Source organism: Neodiprion lecontei, chromosome 3, assembly GCF_021901455.1.
Source record: "Neodiprion lecontei isolate iyNeoLeco1 chromosome 3, iyNeoLeco1.1, whole genome shotgun sequence".
In the NCBI taxonomy this organism is placed as follows: Eukaryota; Metazoa; Arthropoda; class Insecta; order Hymenoptera; family Diprionidae; genus Neodiprion; species Neodiprion lecontei.
Window position 1 is genome coordinate 26,570,635 of NC_060262.1, and position 24,692 is coordinate 26,595,326.

The following is a 24,692-nucleotide window of genomic DNA, read 5'->3' on the forward strand; positions in this document are numbered from 1 at the left end:
GCCCCGGTTTCGGAGACAACGGGGCAAGGATGGCCGCCTCCTTTCTTCGCGACGTCGTACGTTGCACTTAATATTAGGCTCCCCGGAAGTTACGTCATCTCCCGGGGAGAAAAGCCTCCCCATTCCGGTATGAGGGGCATTGTGGCCGGTGGTAGAGATTTACGAGTCCAATATATTAATACGATTACCGTCGTCGTCGACGTCGTCTCTATACGCCGTGCCAGGTTCGATGGCTCAGCTTTCAGCGAATGGCTTGAACCGAATAGAAGCGTTACGTAGCCGACATCCAAATCCGTCGGGCAGTCATCGCGCCAGATCGCAAAAATACGCAGTTTATATCCACCGACGCACATCTCGCTGGCTTTCGGCCCCTTCTGCTCCTGTCGCATCAACCATAAATACGCGGTATTGCCCATAAACCTTTGCATTCGCGCATTACCCATTCCGCGTCCGCATCGTCGCGACTGCCGCACGTTATCAAATGCCGCTGCGGTTGCCCCTCTCAACGGGTTATACTCGCCGTCGGATTGGGGGACCAAAAGCACATCCTGTACGTGGATGTGCGCATGGATATCGGGATCATTCAAACTCGAGGGAATTTCACTACATTGAAATCAGTCCGCGTCAAATGACACTCAATATATAATATATGCTCATGGTTTTCGATCACTCGCAGTATAACGGAAGAATTTGTCTGCAATTTTCGAACGATGCGTGACATCGTCTGCTTCGTACAAGTTCGAGTTAATAAATTGATTCTTTGACCTGTTTTTCAGGCCAGGAATAATAGAGTCAGGATATTAATGATGCGAAAATTCAGAATTCAATTTTGATATTTATTTGTTTTTTTTTTTTAAATCCGTCACATATTTAGGACACAGATAAGTTTCAATTTCTTATTTATTTTACGGTTGGTAAGTAAGGCGTGACAATTTTCTGACCCCAAAGATGTGAAAAACAACCTGTGGGAACACTCCCGATCCATTTGACTGGATTGCGTAAGCCTCTTTTCTTCTGTAAATGGGTACTGGAAACTGTCTTGAAAGCCTTTGTATAGCTTCAAAGTTGTTACTCCCTGATTCACGGGTTCAAATTGAATCCAACTGTTTCAGTACGAAGTCTTATTCCGTTTGTTAAACTTTCTATGTATTCGAGAATTGAACTAGGGTCTGATTTTTTTCCGTTAGTACTTCATCCGATTTGTCAGAATACGTGATTAATTTGATACAAGTACGTAATGACGTGATAAAACAGAATCCGAAATTACAAATCACAATTTTACGAACGATAAGGTTAAAAAGCAAATACATCATTTAATGCATACTACAGAACAACAACGTTAAAGTTCTTTGTGAATATTCAGTCATTGACAAATTTCCTCTCCACAAAAACTGTTGATAAAAATCGACAACGTGCAAATAACATGACAACGTTAAATGAACAATGACTGAGCAATTTAATAACAGTGGAAGGGGATGATTCGTCGGGGTGAATACGTGTATCACATCAGCGAATCAGTAATTTTCCAGTACCGGTGATTATCGAAATAATCGATGACATCCCGCCACGAGTCTCGTGCATGTGTAATCGAAGATAGTGGAAAGCGGTGTCGTTTAGCAGGCAAACAACGCGTCGCGCCAAGACTGATTATTCACGAAAGTGGATAATTTTGTCAATCAAAAAAGTTTGCAATCAACCCGTCAAAGTCATGAGTAAATCGCTAGATGAGGTGAAAGGTGGATGAAATTAACGACCCGAAGTTCGTTCCACGGTTCAGATTAAATTCATTGATATTCGTCAGCTAGATCATTATTTTTCGTAATTGCCGATGGCGTTCATCCATTCGAGTATCCGGTGACAGCAACAAAAAAAAAAAAACAAATGCTTCGGAACATTACGCGAAACAAGTACCTAATTTGCTGCATTACGTGACCAAGCGGTTATGCCCATCGTATGACGCATAAGCTGAAGAGCGAACAACGGGATGTTAAAACTGCCTCCCCACCCTCCCAGAAGTATAGTATATAACGCGTGTGTGCGGATGAACCCCCCGCAGGGCTAAAAGGTAATGGAGGCATTTACCAGTCCTTGGACGTTTCGTTTAAAGGACGTTTTTTACCCCGTCGACGGCGCCCTAACGGCCGCTGAAAAACCCCCGTCACCCTTCTATAAAACTTGCACGAGCTGCTAGCTTGCGTGCTTAACTGAATCTGTCGTGTCCATGATCCCCGTAGGGCGAAGCTCACGATATCCGACCGACAATTCTTCCCTCCAATTTTATCTCAAACAAAAATATCCGCAAAAATATTTCTAAAATTTTGTGATCAATGTGGTAATTTCGAAACATGCTGTGAAAAATTAATTTTTTTCACCGTTTACAGAATTTTCTCGAGTAATGTCGCGTTTCTTGAAGAATCATTACTTTTGCTACTTGCTTTCCAAAAATTCCCATGAATTGATTGGAGTGAAGAAAAAAAAAATTGTCTGCAGTAATTTTCTTTCACAAATCCACTCGAAAGTTATGCGAAAATTTCTTAAAACTTTGCAGAGTTTTGTAAACAAAAACCATAAAAATATCTTTCAAGCCGAAAATGCTGGAGCAAAATTTTTCAATTTCCTTTAATATTACCTCCAAGTTGATTCCGAACCGTTTCTTGTACCGGATCAAATGGTCGTCTCTGGATTTTGGGCGATGAAACGCGGCAATGGATTTTACAGTTGTACCCACAGAGATTTAGGCGCCGTTCGACCGACGTAAACTCCCAATTACTGACCATCGAAACGGTTTTAATTGGCCCGAGTAGGTGGTGGAGGGTGTGGAGGGCGGGCGTTACGAGATGCAAATCGCAGGACACGGCTGATTGGATTATCGTGTACGAAAGGGGTTTGATTGTCAAAGTCGGGACGGATGTGCGTATCTACGGTGCAGACGTGTGCGGGTATGACGTTTCTACCCACGCAGACCTCGGTGTTCGAGGACGAACCGCGCAGGGTTGAAACACATGAATTTCACCCCTTGGAGCATCGCGCGAACAAGGATAACGCGGCTGGGGGGCGCTGCCAGTGTCGTTGAAACAAATGTCCGAATTTTATCCACATTTGTCTCTTCCAAGGCTTGTTGGGGCGCAACGGATTAACGAGTCTCTCTTTTCTCCCCCTCCCTTGCTCCCTTTATTTTCTTCCCCTTTTCCGCGACGCGAGGACTTAACATCCCTCGATACCCTGATCTGCAGAGGTGGAAGGACCAGGCGACGATAATTTGCTAGTGTTTATTTCGCCCGGGTAAAGAAGGGTGGGAAAGAGTGTCAATAACAAACCCGGAAACGACATCGACTCGGACGTAATGCGTGCAATAACATGAGACGAACTTGTTTCCTTGATTGACGCGACGGAGATGCTGCATTCGGGATTTTGGGACTTAGCCTTTCTTAGTCCCTTTATTATGGCGTACGCATATAAGAAAGGAGAACAAGCTGAGTGCGTGGTCGGATTTTCTTCCCCCCTCTGCCCGTGGGGATGAAAGCTCGGAGCCTACATCCCGACGGGGTCTCATCTCCATGGAAAATTCCACCTCAAAAGAAAACCCGGCCGTATTAGCATGCACCCCGGTTTTTCAAGTACGTTAGATGAGAGAAGGGCAGAGGGGGGGGGGGGGGAGAGGAAGGAAAGATTGAGAAAAAAACAAGGGGAAAATGAAAAAATAGAGAGCAGAGACAGGAGAGAAAAAATAGGCAGAAAAATTCCCCGCGCTTCATGATTCTTCGCTTTCTGCACAATTCTACTATCACTTTTTTACTTCATTCGCATTTATCGACGGCTCATACGTTTCCAGTCAAGTCATTCTACCCGTATGAACAAAAAAACAAGGAGAATTCAATTAATATTTGTAACGTTACTTCGGCGTTTGCCGCATTGATTTCCAATTTGATGAACACCGTCGCGCCAATGCGAAAATGATTTCAATCGCTGGTATCCTTTCTTTGTTCATTGCATCGCTCCGTTTTCATCGATTATTTGAAAAGCTTTTTATAACGTGCGACGCATAATTGTAATTCCAGTCGGGAAATCACCACATCGTCTTACTTTTTTTTTTTTTGATCTTTTGTTTAATCGGTTTCAATCCAACGGGGAGAATGATCAAATTCATCCAAAAAGTTAGCTGAAAAAGTAGCTGATAGCTACACATTCAAAGTTCAAATATATATGGGGCATTCCATGACATCGCGATCAAGATTCTATGCCGATGTCTCAGATTGGCTTTATAATTTTTTGTATGAAAGTACATGACAAAAAACGCAGTCGCAAGTTTATTCAAAATTTTCCGACTAGGCCTATCTGAAATATGATTTAAAAACTGGAAGATAAAACTTACTTTCTAAAATCTGAAAACAAATCAGAAAAATCATATGTCATAATCACATGTCATAATTAATAAACAAATAAAATCATAATTATCGTAAAGGAAGAAATGTCTCAAATCTCGCCGCGTGATAAAATAATTATGATGTCAAATGCTGTGGCTTCAATCTTAGGTCTGAGATGATTTCCCGCTTTAAGCGTCGGTGGAGAAAAACTCTCGTTATGTTTCACTTAATTAAAAATAAACGAACCAAACTACACAGCGTAAAATTTTTGTAATTCCGCTCGATGATGCTGTGCAATAAGCGCTTATATACGCGGTTAAGCCCGCCGGTATTCAAGTTGTTGGTTATCAATTACGCGAGCTGGTTTTTTTTAATGCAAATTACATAAATCAAATGATAAAAATTTCATCGCTCTTGCTTGTCGAGCTTGCATTTTCAGGTCGAGCAAAAACGCATGAATAGAATTATTTTTGATTACGTTAAAACTCGATCACTTCACTTCGTATACAATATAGTGATAACCGCTTGAAAAAAATAAGTTCGCACGATAATACCTGTGGGAATTAATACATGTTGAAAAAACATAGTGAGTGCAGATTTTAGCTGAACATTAAAATCGCATGCGCCTCGTCATAAACAGCTGTGACAAGGTCCTACCAAATTTTTTTACATTGATGCAATTATTTCAAGAACGTTCCTCGAGTATCAATGGTTGTTCGTTTAATTTCTGCGGAAAGTGTAAACGCAGCTCGGCGAGGATGAATAATGGAAAAAAAAGAATAAAAAATCAGCAAGTTGAAAAAAAGGGGAAAAATAAAAATTATGAATTTACGCCGTCGCGTCGAAGCGGGGTAGACGGGACCGCCGGGCTGGCAGCCACCGTGATTGCGCGATAATTCTATTAGGCACGTTCCAGCGCGTAAAATGCGGCTGGCGAGCACCGGGAAGCGAGGCCGGAAATTGTGTTTTTAATTCCCGGTGCTAAATCAGGCGGCCCTAAACAAGCATTAACGTTAGAACGCGAAAAGGCGACGACAAGTGACCCAGGAATACCTGTGACGACTTCCCTTCCAAACTCTTAAAATTTTAGGAACTTGGAGAAATTTCAACTCGAAATTGAAGTATCTGGTTACAACAACGTCGTAATCATACGTTTTTTTACATTGGGGCGAATACTTTCGGTTTAGTTTTTTTTTTCAAAGTACGATCACAATGTTTCGTAGACTTTCGCCAAATCACTGCACGTGTTATTATTGCGCGCTAGTTTCATCTCGCCGATATTTTTGGGAGAATGGGACCGAGCTGTTTGAGAATAAATCAGTTGTAAGTTTGGGACCAACCGTGTGACGGGCACGCATAAAACAGTCGCACTACGTCGGTATATAAGCTATACGTTAAGCTACCTGCCGGCAGCGGCGGGAGCTATCTTGTTAAAATTCGCTGCCAGGGAGGGAAAAAAGGAGCATTGAGGAAATGCCCCAATTCGTTCCCGCGTCACGTAGCCACGTTTAGTACAGGCCTCGCTTAATATAAAATAACTATGGTCGTATCGTTAGAATGACGCATTTTATCGCCGCCATTTTAATAAACAATAAAGCGAGGGTCTATCTCTGGGCAGCCCCGGCACCCTGCCACCCCGTCGAACCTCCGCAGCCATCGCCGTCGCCATCGCCATCGCCATTCAACGCCACTGCCATTAGAACTACGCGACGACCCAGTTTGTGAAGTCATTAAATATTTAACCGAACGACAACTCCGCCCACTTCTTTCTTCCACACTTTTGACCACTTCGTATAGTTTCGATAATTTCAATGCTTTCTAAATCCTATATTATTACACCAAATGCCGCTTGTATATAATATTGCTTTCATCTGCCGCGCGTGCAATATGCAAACCTATTTATAAATATTCGTTCAGGCAGCTAGTTCGTAGGTAAAAGGGTCACGATGTCTTAGAATCGAAAACTTCGTTTTTACACTATCAATATGTATAGGTTTTAGACACCCATTGAAAATTTGCCAAATGAGATTTTGTTTTGTCATTTTTTAGAAGGGATCCATCGTGCTTCGGACATTTTTTTTTTTTTGTTTGTCAATTACTGCAAAATAATGATGAATTTTTTCGAGATATATCAAGACAACGCGTACCTGGTGCTCAAAAGGTACAAAAAATAATTAGCGAATTAGGGGGGGCCATCGTGCCCCGGTCTCCCCTACTTATAATTCTAACTACTAACGATGAGAAAATATATGTTTCCTCCAATTTGTACCCTCATGGAAAAAAACACCAACCTAGGTATGGATTCGCACCCCCAACTCATCCTATAATGCTGAATTTTCATATGGAAAAAATTTAAAGTGCTAATTTATACCGAAATTAAGGTCTCTGTTCCGTGAAGGTACTTTGATGAACACAAATACTAACCACAATTGGTTATTCTATTTACATCTGATTAAATACAGTTTAGTCAAATCAAGTTATTTGCAATCTAATCAACCTCAAAGTAGACGCGATCTTCCAATCAACTCTAATTTCCATCGATACTAATCTAATCAGCGAAATCAAAAACAACAAGAAAAGGAGGTTCGAATGATTCTGTTGTCAAATTTTTTCGTAGAATATAAGATTCAAGTGGGTAGGCTGAAAATTCATCGATCGAAATAAACTTACTTGCCTCGATGAAAATCAAGCATTTTTTTCTATGATATTGCGATCGTTTTTAACTTTTTATTATTCTCTTATCACGTGCATTTCTTTTGCGTTACTTTTATCTATCGTTCCCAACTCAACTTTATTGCAGTCTTAAATAAATTAACATTTTCTGCTCATAATCAATCTTCAACGGCAGATTACATCCTGTTATTTTACATATTTCGGATCTGCGATGTACAGAGAAAGTTAATCCCGGTTTGTTTTGCTTCTGCGCCTGAGTTCAGACCACAACATCGTAATGAAATCGTTTTTTATATTCACGTATAAGGCAAAAAATATATGTATGAAAACCCTGACGGTTGACGAAATGTCGCCTGCAGTATTTGATGAAACGTTTTGCTCTTCGCTTGTTCACCTTTCATAAACAGTACTTGAAGTAAAAAAAATTGAACAAATGCAGAAGATATTTGAATAAAAATCAAGTCTCTATAAAAAACGAGAGAAAATCGTCTTACGAATGTTCACATCCATATAATTTAATAATCAGCATCATCAGCGAGGATTTTTATTTCTTCTTCTTTTTCTCGAGTGTAATTTTCGTCCCCGTTGTATAATATAGAGGAAACTTGGTTCGGTGGAATTGAAGGGAGTCCAATGTGGGTGTGCGAAATGAAACCGCGCTTTGAGAGAAGGGCAGCGTAACGTAACGGCCGAAACTGGAGTTTGAGAATTGCAAATCCTTCGAATTACCGGGAGTGACTTTTGCGACAGGATAATCAAGGAGTTGGGCAATTTGCCTGAGAGTAGGAGGAGGAGGTGGAGGAGGAGGAGGAGGAGGATTCGGTTTACGATAATATCGCCCGACGCCGAAAGTGCTGCAATGGTCGTCGCGCGATTCGCACTCCGAAACCAATTACCTCCATAATAGCGCCTATTTATCGACGTCATTCGCGTTACTGATTCCTGCGGATCCCGTCCGCCCTTCGATCCGTATCCGAATACGAGATATTCGTGACGTGCCTGCCGCAATGGCGCCCTGCAAAACCCTGTCCGCAATTCACCCTCGGCTTGCAGCCTCCCCGAATCTTTCCCATATCTCGCAGTGACAGTGCAGGGTTCCGATAGTATGTGACAGGCGCCCATTCACCGCATTGATTTCCCTTTTCGCCGCGTTATCCCCCGCCGCGCCGTGCGGCTGCTGGTTAGGTAGGTATATGTGTCTGTTCGTTCGCCACCCCCCAAAACTGAGGACTTTTTCCTTAGGTATTTTCTGAGTTCTCTTTTTCTTTCATCCCTTACCTCTATCCTGCGGAGCAACGAACTGATTAAATTCCTGTCGATTGAAAATCGAGCTCCCGAAGTATAAACTCTCGACGTATAGGAACTGCCTCAGATTCCTTTGGTTTCGTACCTTCTCCCCCTTTGTTTCGACGAGTTTTCCTTTGCTGGATTTCCCGGGGAAAAACGGGGAGGCTAGTGAGCGGAGCAGCGGGGAAAGAAGGGACTGAAAAATCGAAAAGTAAAAAACCAAAAGGTAAAACGGAAAAATTCAAACGTCAGGCTCGTTAGTTTAAAAAGGCTTCGCATTTTAAGCGGATTAGCGTATTTCAGTCAACTTTTTTTTTTCACTTTATCCACCACCCGCCGATTAAATAAAAAATAACGCTTTGAATGAAATTATCACTTTTCGAGAATTTCACCGACGCGCAACCCTCGTTTGCGCCGCTGTACCAAAACCAACCGACCCCGCATACATCCGGCCTGTACTCCGGTTATATATACCTATCAGGAAAATTGCTCAGCCCGCTAAGTCAGCTTAATTTCTTCATCGCGGCTCTCGCTTATAGTTTTCCCGTCTCCGTCCTTCGCAGTTCCTGCGAGATCGGAGAGGGTAAACGGCTCAAAAGTTTCGCCCGATCGGAACAAAGTTTGATTCGGGATCGAAACTTGGCTCAGGTATCTCAGAACTATGGCGGTGATGCGGTTGATTTTTGGATTAACTATCATCCTCCGGCCTTTCGATTCGCGAGTCCTGCGTGCGGCCCGCGATGCAGAGAGCAAATCGACGCCGTCGTGTGGATGAAAAATTCCGGGATTAAACTAACTGGATTATCAGGTTGTGTCATCAGGGGTGAAAGTTTCACCGACCACGAATGCAGCTAAACGCGACTAATTCATCCCCTTTACTTACCCTGCGACGAAAAGAGGGTCACGCGACCCCTTACCGAACAAATTTCTAATAAATCATTCGCGCGCGGCCCGAAGTCCTACGGGCGCATCAAGGAACAAAAACTATCAGGTACGTGAGAAAGTCCGCATCCGGTTAACGGGCATTGAGCTGATATTACATGAAAACTTCCGAGTTACGCATTTCCAAACACGAACATCTCGCATTAGCGGCTCGCCTTTTGTACCGAACGTGCAACACTTGCCCTGACACTTTCTATTTACCGACCAAACCTTCCCGTCAGTGGTAATTATGTCACGCGTCAAATTGGCAGCAGCTGGGAACTGGACTTCACTTTATCAACTCGTCTGTGCAATCGCAAACATGTTAAAGGACGAGGCATTGTTCGCTTGGCCAGGAACTTGCGAAGGGCCGAGTTTACCGGCCGATCAACTAATGACCGCAATTCAACTAATATAAGCAAATCGTGAGAGTGAACATTACGGCTTTACCCTCACGGAAAAAAACCCCCAACTTGGGTGTAAATTCGTACCCCCAACTCATAGATAATGCTAATTTCCCATAAGAAGAAAGTTAGGGGTACAAATTTACACCCAAGTTGGGGGTTCTTTTCCGCGAGGGTAATGCCTCTCGTAAGGTTGCCATATTTTAATGATACGATAAAATTAAGTACCTGCACGCAAGCATTTTCAGCCATTTTCGACTGTCAAAAGTTTAATTCGTGATCAAGAATTCGCTAGTTTCAATATAGCAATTTCGTTACTTCAAAGATTTTCTCTTCGTTGTAAAGCGGTTGTAAACTGGTACAAATCGACGACCGCGCAAAAGCACTTGGACCTATGTTCATTTGATAATCGAAAGTCTTCGACTATAATGCGTAGTTTGCAGCCGGCTTGAGAGTCGCATTTGGTGGGATCATTCCCTCATAAGTCCACGTCGCGTTGACATCGTAAAACCGTGCCAAGCCTCGGCTTCTGGGGAAGAAAAAGTAATTACTGAGGATTAGAATCCCGGAATTGGAAAGACCCGGTACAACCACTAAAAAGACTGAAGCTTGGTAATTTCTTCGTAACACGTTGCAGCTCGGTTGAAAAGGTTTGAAAATCAATCTGAAACCACCATCTTTCATGAAGTGTTCTCGTTTTTCGGACGAGCTAATGCAGACCGAGAAAATCTGAAATGACGAAATAAGCCCTCCGAACTTTACTAATTGCAATCCAAATAACTCGGCATTATTATTCCCGTCTATCTTTGCCACAACCAACAAACATCGGTCGTAAAATAATACCTACAAATCATTTGACCGTATGACAATGGACATTTTTTAAGCACCAAGAAGTTGCCGCGAGTTTCCTCGAGGAGCTGGTAACATCCTGCGTTCAGCTCCCTTCGGTAGCGTATCTCATTCCCACGAACGAATAACAGACATACGAGCAGTTTACCCACCCTTATACCGGGTATAGGTATTCCTGGTGAATATGGCAGGCCGCCAAGTGTGCTAACGCGACGGTTGCAAGCGTGGTGCAAGCTCAGCGCAGCCCCGCGGACACGATCCGCGCACGAACAGCCCCTCGGTCCAAACGCAGTAGACACACAATGCAGGCAAACACTTTGCATTCGTAAACACGCGTAAACATCCGAGCCGCTTCACACCTTCGCCTCTTGTTTGGAGAAACCCGCCCCTGCACCACAATACCCAGCCGGTGCGCAGGCGAGATGGAGAGAGGGAGAGAGAGGGAGTGATCACTTGCGATTAGTTGCAGGTGAAGCGATTGACAGTCGAAAGATTTGGATGCAAGCTATATGCAAAGAAGTAGAGTAAAGTCGGTAATGGTTTTAATTTTTGAAGGTGTATATGTAGGGGCAACGAAAAGCTTGAGTGGAGTTACCGACCATCGAACAGAACTTCATCGACATATAAATTCTCGTTCGTTTTTGTATGCTGAAGTGATTAAATTCTTGTGTATTCTTCTCTCGATATTCCTTTGTTTGTACGCGTAACATACAATTCGATAGAATTGTTTCTGCTTTCACACGACTAAGCGATTGAAAGGGCAAGTCCGGCCCTTATCAAACCCGTTTCAGATTCGAACGAGGCTTTAGCCGACGCGTATCCTCTGTATAATTTCATTAAACCTACCCGCGTCCCTTTGTTCGGGTCTCGTATACCGTTTTCCAAAATTGTCATGTACATATTTCGTTACAAGTACACGGCAATCGTGATCTGAATTTCCGACCACTAATTACGTATGTTACACATTATTTTTTCATATATCCAAACAGGTTTCTATATTCGAACATTTTATTAACGAATTAATTTTCGAGCACAGGTACGTATAAAAGACGAACGTGATGGCCTCTCGAATTCGAGTCCAACCCTTTCAAACTGTTGAGGGTTGGGGGAGAAGATCGCAGGGTGCGAGGCGAACAAGAGGGGTTGCGGGTAATATGGCGGCAGCTTTTACAGCTTTTAAAAACAAACGACAGAAATCGGCTCCCGGTTCTCTTCACTCTGGTTCAGCATCGGAATCAGCCAGGCAGTGTCGGTTAGGTCGATTTACGCGAATGGAGGCGTTGTTTATGTAAAAGTTGGCGTGAACTTTGAAAAAAACTTGCATTTTCTACTGGTTCACGGTAAAACGCATTGCAGATTTCTCCCCGAGTCGAACAAACATTCCCTCGCTCCACTCTGTACGTCGCTTTCATGTGTGCACACTGTACGTGCGGAACGCGTGTGTGTTTGTGTTTGTACCTTTGAGGTTCTCATTGATACTACACCAACCATACTTTCTATCTGCCCAAGTTATACGAACCCGTCGCTTCTGCCTTTGGCACTTGCAAAGCTTGAAGCTCCGCCGAAAATTTTAATTGGATTTTGTACCAACCGACATACACACAGACCCACAGGACCTCTGGTCGGCACTTTTGCACTGCTGAAGGATTCGGAGCCGTTATCCGATGGGAAGTTTGTTTCTTGTTTTTCTTTTTTTCGTTCTCTCTCTTTCTCCCTCTCACTCTCTTTTCTCGTTTCACACACATTCACTTGTTTATTACTATTCTTCAGACTTATTTCAGAACCTGAAATTGACAGCTATTTGAAACATGTCGGGAATTTGAAAAAGATTTTTTCTCAAATTCGTTGAAAATCGAGGTCATTTTCTGCATACAGTATAAACGTTCATAAACCGATTTCTCTGATATTCGCTAATCATTTCTCTCTTTCGGTATCTTCTTCGCAACGTCATCCGGCGAATTTTGCCCCAGGAGTGATAAAGGCATCCTAATGCACACGCCTTAATACGGTAGAGTTGGAAACGGCGAAACACCAAGTCGGCAAAGCCACGATAACATCATGGACTGCCGGCGCAAGAGGATCTCTCGACTAATTAAATAACTAGCAAGTCACCTCGCGACTTGTCACCGCCACTCCGGTGACTTCACAGTCGCCAGGGTGTCGGGGCATCCGTCGTCTTACCACCCTTTCTTCGTTCCCCTTTCTCTCCCCACGATCTCTATCTCCCTATCTCTATCTCTATCTTTCTTATGCCACCAGCTCTCCGGTTTCTCTGCGTTCTCCTTGTCCCCGTTATTTAATTAAAGTTTAAAGAAGAATCTACGCGAGAACTGGATACCAAAGTATGTAACTTGTCACCACTCCTTCTTGTTCTTCACACCCCGGAGTGGAGGGTGGATTCTCAGTCGTTCGCTTCTCCCGGCGCAGGATGACGTTTTTCTTTTCTTTATTTTTGTTTGTCTTTTCTTTCAAGTGATTTCGGGTTTCGCGACACTTTAGCCGTCTCCTTCAGGACACTAATGGTCCTGCTGTTAACGCTGCCGAGAACTCAATATATCGGCTCGCGTAAAACTTGCAGCGAAAACTTGAAGACACTCGAGTGTTTCTTTTTCCCCCAATTTTGTTATTTCACTTGCAAACGCTCACACCAAATTATTTCCTAAGAAATATCGAATTTCGAAATTAAAGCCACGTTGAGATATGATCAAAATTCTACGTGATAGCAACCGGTATATATGTACTCGTATATGCATGGCTATGTACCAATGGTGGTGAAACCTAAACTCATCGTAATTTTCCACCGTGAAAATAAAGCTCGGTGAGACCGCCTCAAAGAAACTCAATCAAGCTCTCCTGGCTCCTCATCCTCTTCCTCCTTCTCCTCATCCTGCTCCTCATCATCCCTCGGCATGGATCGTGCAGCAACAAACTTAAATTTCGTGTCCGTATCACCCCTTCGAGTCGACATCATCTCGTCTCGCTCCATCCCCGATAACTTTCCTCTTCAAAGTATTGCCGAGGACAGAAATAAATTTGGGAACTGGGAAATTGGGGTGTAATGACGCCGCGGGGAATTCAAATATTAATTACACCAACCTGCAGCTCCGCTCATTTATTCAACTCAGACAATATTATTGCCGGATGAAACTTGTCCCGCAGGAGACGACGAATCGCCGTATCTCCTCGCTCCTTTTTCTTTGTTCGGTATAAATGCTCGGGATTACCGTTCAAACCTTGAGATGGCAGTGGTGGGTTCGAATTTTGCGTAATGCAAACAACTCGTAACGAAGACAGAGTCCAGTTACGGTTATGTTATACAGAAGCGAGGACAAAACGGAAAAACTGGGGCCAAGTGCAAAGGGGATATATATATATATATATATATAGACCGAAGGACGATGGGGAGAAAAACTGCTCATAATTGTCGACTGCGTAAATATTTGCTCTGGCATTTATTGAGGAACGACTAGCTCAGCTAGCTCCTCCCCCTATCGGACAGAGACGTGTAGAACCGCGGTGCTTTAACCTGCCACCGTAATTAATTCCAACCTCCGACCATTTTTTCCAACCCCGGATTCCCCAATTTTACTTTTCGTTCAACGGTACAAAAATAGACGCAATTCTCCCTCTAAAATCTAGCCCCTAAATTTTCGCAGCTCAGTACTTTGTTCAAATTTTATTTTCGTCGTTGTACAAAAACAAAATCCTGAAATTCAGTGACTGTATAGATTTCATTCTTACACTAAGCGACGGCCTTACGTGAGTACAAGAGTAATGATTATTACAATAAACTAAATACTGCAGAAACAATGATTGCTGAATTCGCTGAGATAGAACGCTTTAATACGATCCACATACAGTGATCATCGCTTTGAGCAGTCATGTATCGAGCTTAACAAGTGCTGTGTGTCGATGTGAGTGAAAGTTGGGAACCGAGGCTCACGATATAATCCAGGGAATTCTCGAACAAGTTCGAGATGATTAGGCTGCAAAGAAATTCTTCAGTAGAATCGGAAAGTCGAGTGTCATTAGCGACCTTTTCTCGAGCTTGTATTGATTCGTTGCTCAACAAAGAGGAGAAACTCAACGTCTTCCTTTTCATTCGTCAGACTCTTCTGTGCGGGCTGAAACTGCTACGCCTGCATCTCGCGGATGCTTAGCAACCATTTTGTGGAAACGACGTTCCGCCCGTCTGCCGTTCGCGCAACTTGCATCTTGAAGAATATTACGTTGCCTGATACGACTTTACCGCGCAATCTGCGGATTCCCCAAGGGACGTTTCTCCTTCTTAAGGTTTCCTCCGAAACGCCGCAGGACCCGACTTACGGGAGCTTAACTGGACAACGCGAAGATTACTGTAACGGTGAGATTGGAATTGTTTCGGGATCGATTTTCATCCCGGAAATTTCGCCCCCGTAATTCGGTTGCCATTTCTGCACATCCTGAATCGGTGTGTCATGACGGGATTCCGGGAAGAGATATTTTTTTACGAATTCAAATTTCTCTTTTCGTATTTTCTTCAACGGCCAAAAATATAAGCCCACTTATGCCAAGGACTTTATTCTTCTCCGCAATTGGCTGCACTTCAGGGTACACTTTCTTACTTCAAAGAAAAGTCTAACCCAGACCCACCAGAGACTTGGAGTTGAACACGAAGTTGTAACTATAATACAGCGTTGGCATATTCATAAAACATTGAAGCCAAAAATATAACTGTTATACAATTTTTTAACGATACTGAAGGAATTGAATTTGAAACACCAGTAACTTTTGTTTGATTACAGATTATTGAATTCCATACAATCTTAAGGTTTAGAAATAACGGTTTTTGTACTAAAAATACATCGTTAGAAACTTCAATTCCATCGTTGAATTGCAGGTTAGAATAGATTAGGCAGATTACTAGAAATTCTTGATTGTTTTTTTCTGGGCGATGAATATTTTGACATTGAGCTGTACATTTGAGCAAAACAAAAACGAAAAACCGGAGGATGTTACTCCTCTCCCTAAAATAATTCCAGCAGTTAATTTTCAATTACCACACGGTGTAACGCTGCAGGTTATCGCGGTAATAAATCAAAAATCCTTAGAAATTTCATCCGCGGGTATATTTGAGCGGTTATAATTAGCGGATGATGAATCGTCGGCTTATAACCACAGCGTGGCGGATAGTTATAGGAGCATCTGAGACCTTCTCTGACTCGGCGAGGCTCTCTCCCGTCATACCTCGGCAAGGCATCCTGCTCGTCCTCGTTCGCTCACGTCCTGGCGCGACACGTCCGGTTTCTACCCTCCCGGAGAGACGTCGAGGTTCGCCCGCTTCGCCCTCGTGACTGCGCAATAATGACGTTACGTGGCGCGATATAGCGATCCATCTCTCGCCTCCCGTTTCCCGTTTCCCGTTTCCCGTTTCCCATCCTGGAGCTCCTGCCGTGTCTCTCGTCAGTCATCTCTCGACCGGGCGGAGATCTATCACCAAAAACCGAGCCAACCTAGACGCCGGTTTTCCCTTCCGGCGGAAAAGACGCCGGCACCCTTTTCTCACTCCACACGATGATCCCGAAAAGTATTTAAATCCAGGGTCCCACCTCGAGAGACCAAGCGAACCGACGACCATTGAACTCCGGGAACCGCGCTGCGGTCCTGCTTTTGAATTCTGACCGTATCCTCAATTCTGCCTCCATTTTGTTACCGTTTTGCCAACCCCTGTCGCGTAGCCTTTATTTCTGAGCTTTCTGACTCTTCGGTTCTCCTCTCATACCTCGATCCTCCTCCCTCTACCTTTCCGGATATAAAAAGGCTGAGCGCGAGTGTTTTGTAACTTTGTCAGCGTTTTAAGCTCTCCCCCCCCCCCCCCCCCCACCCCCCTCCCCACCCCCCTTTCTCGCTATTTCTATCTCTCTCACTCTACGCGCCGAGCTTGGGGCCGCAGTTACTCCCGCCCCCACCGGTACCCGTTTGTCGTTCCCGTACCACTTTATAAAACGTGCCTCGTACCAATTAGGGGAGTTCGTACGGTGCTCGCTCGGATTTAGTGGCCTAATTAATGAAATTGATCCGCCCGGGATGTTACCGTTAGCAGCAGCCTACAGGACTCGCTCTCTCTCTCTCTTCCCCGCCTCTCTTCCTGCACCCCGCCGTCTCCCTTCACCTTTCCCGTCTCACTTCCGTCCGCGAATCGGCGGCTGCCGCCTTCGTACACGTGAGCATATCCCCCCCCCCCCTATTCCAGCCCCCGAGCTTCCACCCCCTCGGCTCGAGGCGGTGTGGCATCATCGTGCCCGGCGTGGCCCTTAAGCCGTTTCCCTAATTTGCGGCACAGTTTAGAGATTATATAAGCTCATTACACCAAATACCTTGTAATTAAAATTACACGTATAACATAAATCGCGATATCAAAACCTATTACCCTCTGCTACTGTACAGCCACCCCACGCACGTATATTACAGCTCACGTCTGCCTACACCCGGTGATTGTTCCAGCTTCACGTACATCCGGATGTACACGTATACCCACCTAACGCCTGCATTATCCTCGCGCTCCGACCTCACCATTTTCGCTTTCGAGGATGCTCTCCTAAGCAAGGGCGATACTGCAGGAATGTTATTGTACCGCGCGCAGAGGTTACATCGTGGAAATATAAATCTCAGGAAGGGTTGAATTACCCGGCTAGGAGTAAAGATTTTCGTGAAAGTATATTTCTGAGAGCTGAATCTGAAAAATTTATTGATTCTGGACGCGGTAAGCGAAGGTATGAACAAATTTTTAAAAGACGTAAAACTAGGTCTTATTCAGAAGCATCACACGCGCTTTTGGTGGATACATTTATAATGCAAGCGAGAAGGTATTAATAAGTTTGGTAAAAGTACAGGGAGACAATTGGAAAGGCAAAGTCGTGAATAATGTAATGGACTGTTTTCCTTGCCACCTCGTGAGAAGAGTACGGAGTTTGCTTTCCTGGGCGCCGCACGCTAACTGAAGCACCAAACACCATTAACAAAATACGAAACCCAACCCAAGAGGGGCGCCTGGGCTGGTAACGGTGTTTGTGTTCCATACCCTGCGAACGCGCGTTGCCAACAAACCCATTTCTTTCCTATTTCGCATACAATAGGCCGCCCAGTGCCTCAGCGTAAGTGTGTGTAAATGTTTGCAATAACGCCTGGTCGCCGACAAACAAATGTCGCGTGTATTTCCGTGTCCGTATAATGACGTAATCCCGGGAAAAAGTGTCAAATTACTACACAGCGAACAAGGTTATACCCGATCCTGGATCAGCCAGCCCCGCCCGCCTCGCTCTCGACCCTTTAACCCTAAGCCTTGGGGTTACATAAGCAACGAACCGGCGGCCGAAGTTCTCTTATACACCCGTCGTATGGGGGGGGGGAGATCGATGGCTTGAGCAAGCAGTTTTAATGCAAGAAGCAAACGTAAAAGTCTGTAAGAAGCTTGAGCGAGGTAGGCACCCTATAAACTTCCTCGTGTTTGTCGAGCAATCAAATATACGAGTGGAAAGTCTCACGGGGTTATTGATTGCCGGTCGAGATGGATAGAGACGACCGACCTACCGACAAAATATAACCGGCCATTCGATGAAGAAGAACAGTTTGAGCGAGTGGTTTGCCCCGTTGTTTGTTGTTCATTTCTCTCTGTTCTTCAACGTGCAAACACAGTTTTCGACTCTTCCTATATACACAGCCAAACTTTCCTACCATCCCACTGACATACCTACCCTGCTGTTTCATTCTACAGACTTTTACCCAACGATTCCGTTGCATAGTGGAAGAAGAAGCACGAAAGCGAACGATCCACTTTTTTCACCCTGCAACCACGCCCACCGCATTTCACCCCTTGGATATTCCAACTTGAGCAGTTTCAAATTAATTTCTGACTTCTTTGCTCCTCTGTACGTTCTTTTTTTTTTCTTCCTATCCGTTCAGTCGCGTTTTATCCCATAGATTGCCTTTGCCAATTGTAAACGGTTTTTCATGTAATCTTTTTTCTTCCTTCGAAATACGTATACAGCTACGTCAAATACACCAAGAATAACGTCGCATGCGCGAAAAAAGCAGGTGTAGTCTTCGTTCCGGTGATTCTTCGAATCGTTTCACGTCGCCGGGACAAAGATCATGTTTTCCTAGAGTGACGCGGCATCGTTGCGAATTCTCCCAGGAGAGGGAGGCCTCGGTTTTACCGAAGAGGTGGAGACGTGATTAATGTGCCAACCACCGAGTTGACACCTCCGACCTTGTTACCGGCACAATAGAGAAGACGACGTTTTATATTAGCCGGCTACCAGGCATCTTTTGAATCATCAACCGGAGCTAGACAATGCTCTTAATGAGGACAACTTTCCGCTGATTAACCAGCGAGCGCTTTATCCCGGCTCATTTGCATCCAAGACGCGCAAATACCGTGACTCGAAATCCCCGTGAAATGAAACAGTTCGCTGTCACCTTCTTTGACGTTTCCTCGATTTCTGTTAAAATTTCACTCTGTCCCTATCTTTTTCTTCATTGTGCATGCATCAATTCGAAATTTACACCTTCAGCAACACCCCCGACAATCGTCGATTATTACTTCCAGCTTTGGATCGCGGTATTTTTCGCGGGGCTTACCGACGCGGTGAATTGGCGAAACCCGACTTGGAGAAATAACGCCACTGCATTTTTTAGCGTCCCTAGCCCATATCGATCGAACGACTCGCAGAGTCGAGTGACAGAGTGACTGTACACCCATGAGCGATTCCACGATGGAGGGCAGGCCACGCAACGCAGGGTAGAGCGTTATCATGTCATACTTGAGCAGACGTGGCACCCTCCCTCTTTTCGCCCTAATTCCCTTTAAACATAACCCAACCCCGGTTCTCCACTCCCGAAACATATCCTAATCAAACTTCATTTATTTTTCACGACCAGTTATATCTGATGCGCCCCGTTAGACGGGGGCCCCGGCCGCGTGCTCGAATCGCATACATTATATACAGAAATGTATCTACGCACGACGGTAAGCCGACACACCGCCATGCCTTGCACTAACTAGAGCGTGTATCTGTCAAAGGCGGGCACATTCGTGCGGCTGCCTCGATCAAACGACTCATCTCTCGTCTGCCAGCACGGCCCACGTTATTATACCCGTAACGCGCGGTGCTTGTACGCTCAGCGGTAAATTTTTGTTTTCGTTTTTTTCAAAAAATCAATTCGAAGACGCGTTTGGTTGAAAATTTTCTTGTTGGAACACAATATTTTGTTACGGATAGCAAAATTAAACCTAGAACGGTAATGTTATTGTTTTTACGTATTCCGGTAACGGGAGGTGAAAAAACAACCCAATGTTTTAAATTCCATCTCTCGGGTAAAAGGTATTGTTGAGGGTCCTATAGGGACTCCTTTTTTCTTCGTTTTCTGCGTAAGTTTGAAAAAAATGATCAAAAACTAGTAAGCGAAATACGAAAAAGTAGGCTGTTCCTTTTCGGTGGTAAATTTAAATAAGTGTGTAGCATTTTTTCGACCCCCATTACCGTTCTAGGCTTGCAATTGAACAAATAATTGTTTAAAATTGGAAAAAAAAATTCGTCGAATGAAATGTAATTATGAATACTAAATCTCGATTTTAATTTAACAAATTTAATGAAATAATACCTTTTTCATGATATTATCAAAATATTAAAGCACCCTCTAGTTGATTCAATTAAATTGTTCCATAGGGTTTGATAAATCTGTTTGGTGGATAGAGATTAGTCAAATTTAGAAAATCATAAGAGCTACTAATTGACTGCCGCGATCGAATAATATGCTACATTGTGAATCTAAAAAATGTTATGTTAAACTGGAAAATTACTCTATGTGACGCCTCTAAAGTACTTTCTCGCAGGATAAGTAAGATGAGCAGTTATTAGGAGTGGTTCCAGGCATCTGTCCAATGAAATCAACAGAACTAGTGTAACAGCTTCAAGTTACGTGTTGAAATGGATCTACCAACAACCAAGAGTCAGGTAAATGTTGTTTAGGCTCAAATATATAGAGTCAAAATCGCGTTTTAATATTGTTTCCCGATTCTTATATTATTCGCAAATATTTCAACCAGATAAACGGGGACAAAGTTGAGGAAGCTTGTTGTTTTCTTTTTCCAAACTGTACTTCTTTTCTTCATCGTCGGACTCGCGGTGCAATTATTTTCATCGCCTGTATTTTTTGCCAAATAATTTTTATAACCGTTGTTTGTTTTTCTCTGTTTCAGGCTGTGCATTTATCAAATTTTCGTCGCATCAAGAAGCACAAGCGGCGATCAACACTCTACACGGTAGCCAAACTATGCCGGTAAGTAATGTGAGCTATGAATTTATAGCCTTTCATAAAATTAGTACGTCTTACACCACAACCATCTTCGACCTGATACACGGATAAGGTTGGGTGAACCGCAAATCGGGAATAAATGTTTTTTGCAAAACACTGATAGATCATTAGAAAAATATGGAATTCCATTAACTACAAACAAAATTCCGTGTCGCACACGGCACATCGCTAATTTTGTAATCCCCGCGTATCGATTTTGGATAAAACAACTATTCGAGCTGACGTGCGGATCGTCGAATGGCCACTTGATCTCTTGTCAATTATATCAACGTACGAATTCTATTCCCGGTATGTGCGCGATATTCACCCAGGCTGAACCAAAGGTAAAAATCCATGAAATCCTGTCGATACTCCGGATCTCCTCCAGTTTCGGGGGGTGTAATAAAATGAAAATATTATGGATTAGCCCTGCGTAACGATCCATCAAGTGTTATTGGGCCGCGATAATAGATAATCCAGGAAGGGTTGATTCGCTATCAAACATCTAACGCTTCTCCGGGAATCCGCACAGCACAGAGAACAATAACGAGATCTTCTTTAGAGATTGTACCAATCACAACGCACCGTTCGTTTTCCCCTCGAAGATCGCAAACTTCCTGGATAAATACTAAAATACAAGGGATGAACACCCCGGAGTAAATTTTCCCTGGAACGTTGTATCGCGGACACCGCGTTCTATACCCACACAGAATGAATAGAGGCGGCGAACACGACGCGAGTCGAGTGGTTCTATTAAGCGAGGTCGGCCAATGAAGCGGTTATGGTTACCGGTGGCGAACCATCCCTACAACCTGCACCCTGCACCCAGCACCCACCCTGTCCTCGGTGACAGAACAAGGGTCAGGTTGGACAGGGTTTCTCGGCTCAAGTTGTATAAGCAGTGACTGTACCGCGCCTCACCGCGCCTGGCAAACACCCCAGTAATGACTGGCCAAACACAAATCTGCATAACACTTTGCGGGGGCGAAGGGTGGTCTTCGCCTGTATCCGACGACCAAACTCCTGCCTGAATTCTCAGAACTTTCCCAGCCTGGATTAGACCGGGTTAGACTGAGAATTTGTAGTTATAATTGAATTGTCAACGTTACTGAAGGGGGGAAACCAGCTAGGCTTTGGTTCCTCCGGGAACATTCCACGCTGCTTAACCGCATTGCGTGCCCCGATTCTACGTCAGGGTTTTTATTTTTCACTCCTGGAACTCGGAGACCTGGGCGATTCACGTGCCCTTTGTTACATGTCACTTCGCGATAACAAATGTCCCCGAATTATAATTCCCATTGCTTATAACAATACGTACCTACTTTGGGGCAAGATAGGTACCCCAATTTGGTAGAATAATTGCCAATGATACATTGCATCGTAGTGGTTTTTGGATGGATTGATGACCGAGTCGAATAACGTACCTCAGAAATTTAATCTTATCTTCTGAATTGGCAATTGAACTGATTCTAAGTCCATGACTTTCAACAGATATAGAAAGATAATGCAGGATAGCTGTCTTTGAACGGGGTTAAGCTGCAAATCTTCCAAAACTTAAACAATTAAAATGAAGTCTTCGATAAACTTAAATAGAAATTCTCCGGGCAGTTTGAAGTTCCAACACCCAGGATGAACCCGTCCTGTGTGGAAAGCTCGGTGAATGGTGAGAGAAGGGTGAGAGAGAGAGCAAGAAAGAGATAGAGAGAGAGCGGTCCATTGTCCAACCATGCATAGGAGCGACGAAAGCGGGAAACCGTAACCTAATATTACGTGTAGCCACTCAAAACCCACAAACAGCGTTCAGCCAAAATGGTCGGCTACCTAGCCAGCCTGTGGAGGGGACGCGGCGCGACTAGTCCTTTGCAATAATATGTAGATCAGTTAATTGTTTCATGGAATTATGCAAATCTGAATCCGACGAAGGGAAAATTCCCCCCGAGGAGAAGGAAAGGGTTAAGACGTGATTCCTCTCTTGACAGCTAGTCGATCCGGGCAGCGTCATTTTCCCGAAATATTGAACAGTTACGACGATCCGAAATGCAGCAGCCAAACCTCCGCAACTTCTTGCTCCAGCTGAGTCTTGCGGATTTATTATTTATGAATACAGTAACGAAGTAATTGCGTCTCCTCTTCGTTTATGTGATGCAGCGGGCACGGTTGAGCAGAAATTCTTCGGTGTCGAATATCGTCTCCCAGTTTTTATTATTTCACATTCTGTTCTTTCAACGATATTGGCATAACGAATGGTGCTTTGTGGAACCTGGCGAGTAAAATCCAAAATGGCAGACCTGAGAGCGAGGAATTGATTCGGAGATATAATGAAATCAATTTATGCAATATTTGGTAAACTTTTTCGAATCTACTGTTTCAAATTGTTCAATATCGACCTAAAAATTCAGGGCTGAATTAATTACGCCAGCGTTTATTATCACTCTATTAGCAGCGCATGACCAAAGTAGAATTAAAAATTGTCTATTTGAAATACAGCGGCTTGACCGCAGCCTTGTTCCATTCAGTTTTATGTCAGTGATAATTTTGAGAGAGAGAGAAAATTTTTCATCCATCACTTGGGCGAAAGAGAAAAGCTGGACAGCCCGAAGAAGATGAGCGCGTAACCTTTCGTCGTAAAACTCATTTCAGCGCAGGTACACCGAAGGAATAAATTTCGTAAGCGCGAGGTACGTATCACGTGTGTGTATAATTTGAGTAAGCACACCATTGCAGCAGCGCCGTAAACGCAAGCGTAACTCCGGTAAAACGTTATACGCAAAGCTCGTCGTAGCGCGGGGAGCATGGCTTGGGATTCAGGGAAAGTCTGAGGGTGGAGGATACGAGGGGACGAGGCAGCGAGGCCCTTGTCGCGATTAAAGCCTGTTAGAGGAAGGGATGCGCGCATTGTGTTTCGTGCCCTCAGATATGAGGGCCGCGATCTTCCGAGTACATCTCGAGGGTCCTCGAAAGCTCGACTCCCGTGATCCCGTGACTCGAGACTCGGTTCGATGGCGGTGGCTTCGCGAATAAGAAGAAGAGGCCTCGGTCGAGTGGCCGTTTCCCCAAGAGCGAATACCGGAAGGCACTCGAGACTCACAAAAACACGATTAAAATTTCGCGAAAATATTCCAAACACTTGAAAACTGTAAAGCTCCTTGCTCCCCCCCCCCCCCCCCCCTCTCTAAACGCTATTGCTTTATCGTCGTTACGCAGGATGCCGGTGTAAAGAGCACGGTGAAATTCATCCTCGAAAGACCGACCGCCTCGCGCTGCAAACGAGCGGCAATCAATAGGCTCTCTACTTAGGTACCGGGGATAAGGAAGCGGAATAAAGAGTCCCATTCGCCGGATGAAATTCTGTAGAAAAATTAACGAAAGCGATCCTTTTACCTCTAGCTCGAAGCTGTAGAGAACGTCCGTCGTGTCTTCAACAACCCGTCTTCCTTCCTTGGAACAATATCTCGAGTAGAATTACGCTGTCCGTCTCTTTGTCTCGGGGGCAAAAATAATAATGATGATAAAAATAAAATAACCGTAGGTACAAGTCGGGAGATCCGCAGTCTCCCGATTCAACTCCTTTTAGAGATACGAGACGTCGTGGGTGAGGATGAGGGGCAGCTGGATGGTTTCTCATCGTGCTTGACCAATCTCGGGAAAAAGGATTCGATGCCTCGATGGTCACCCGCCGACTCTCCTCGCAACTCGTCGAATATCTATTCGTTTGACGCGTCTAGTTATCCGGTGAGATGGGTCACGCATTCGGGTGACGCGATACCCGAACTGTTGTCCCGCCCCGAGTTGCCCCCAAAGGTTTCCGGGCATTCGCGTGCATCCCGAATCACGGATAACCGGCATAATTTCCCCTCTC

At 44.2% G+C, this 24,692-nt stretch overlaps 1 protein-coding gene across 17 annotated transcripts in view; it reads left to right on the forward strand.

The window, feature by feature from the left end:
* The window catches only part of LOC107223939 (CUGBP Elav-like family member 4), a 530,321-nt gene that overhangs the window by 484,900 nt on the left and 20,729 nt on the right, over nt 1-24,692 (forward strand). For all 17 annotated transcript variants that reach the window (XM_046733417.1, XM_046733411.1, XM_046733414.1 and 14 more), the window contains one exon: nt 20,739-20,818. In XM_046733417.1, the coding sequence (XP_046589373.1) occupies nt 20,739-20,818 (80 nt within the window). The remainder of the gene's footprint in view (nt 1-20,738; nt 20,819-24,692) is intronic.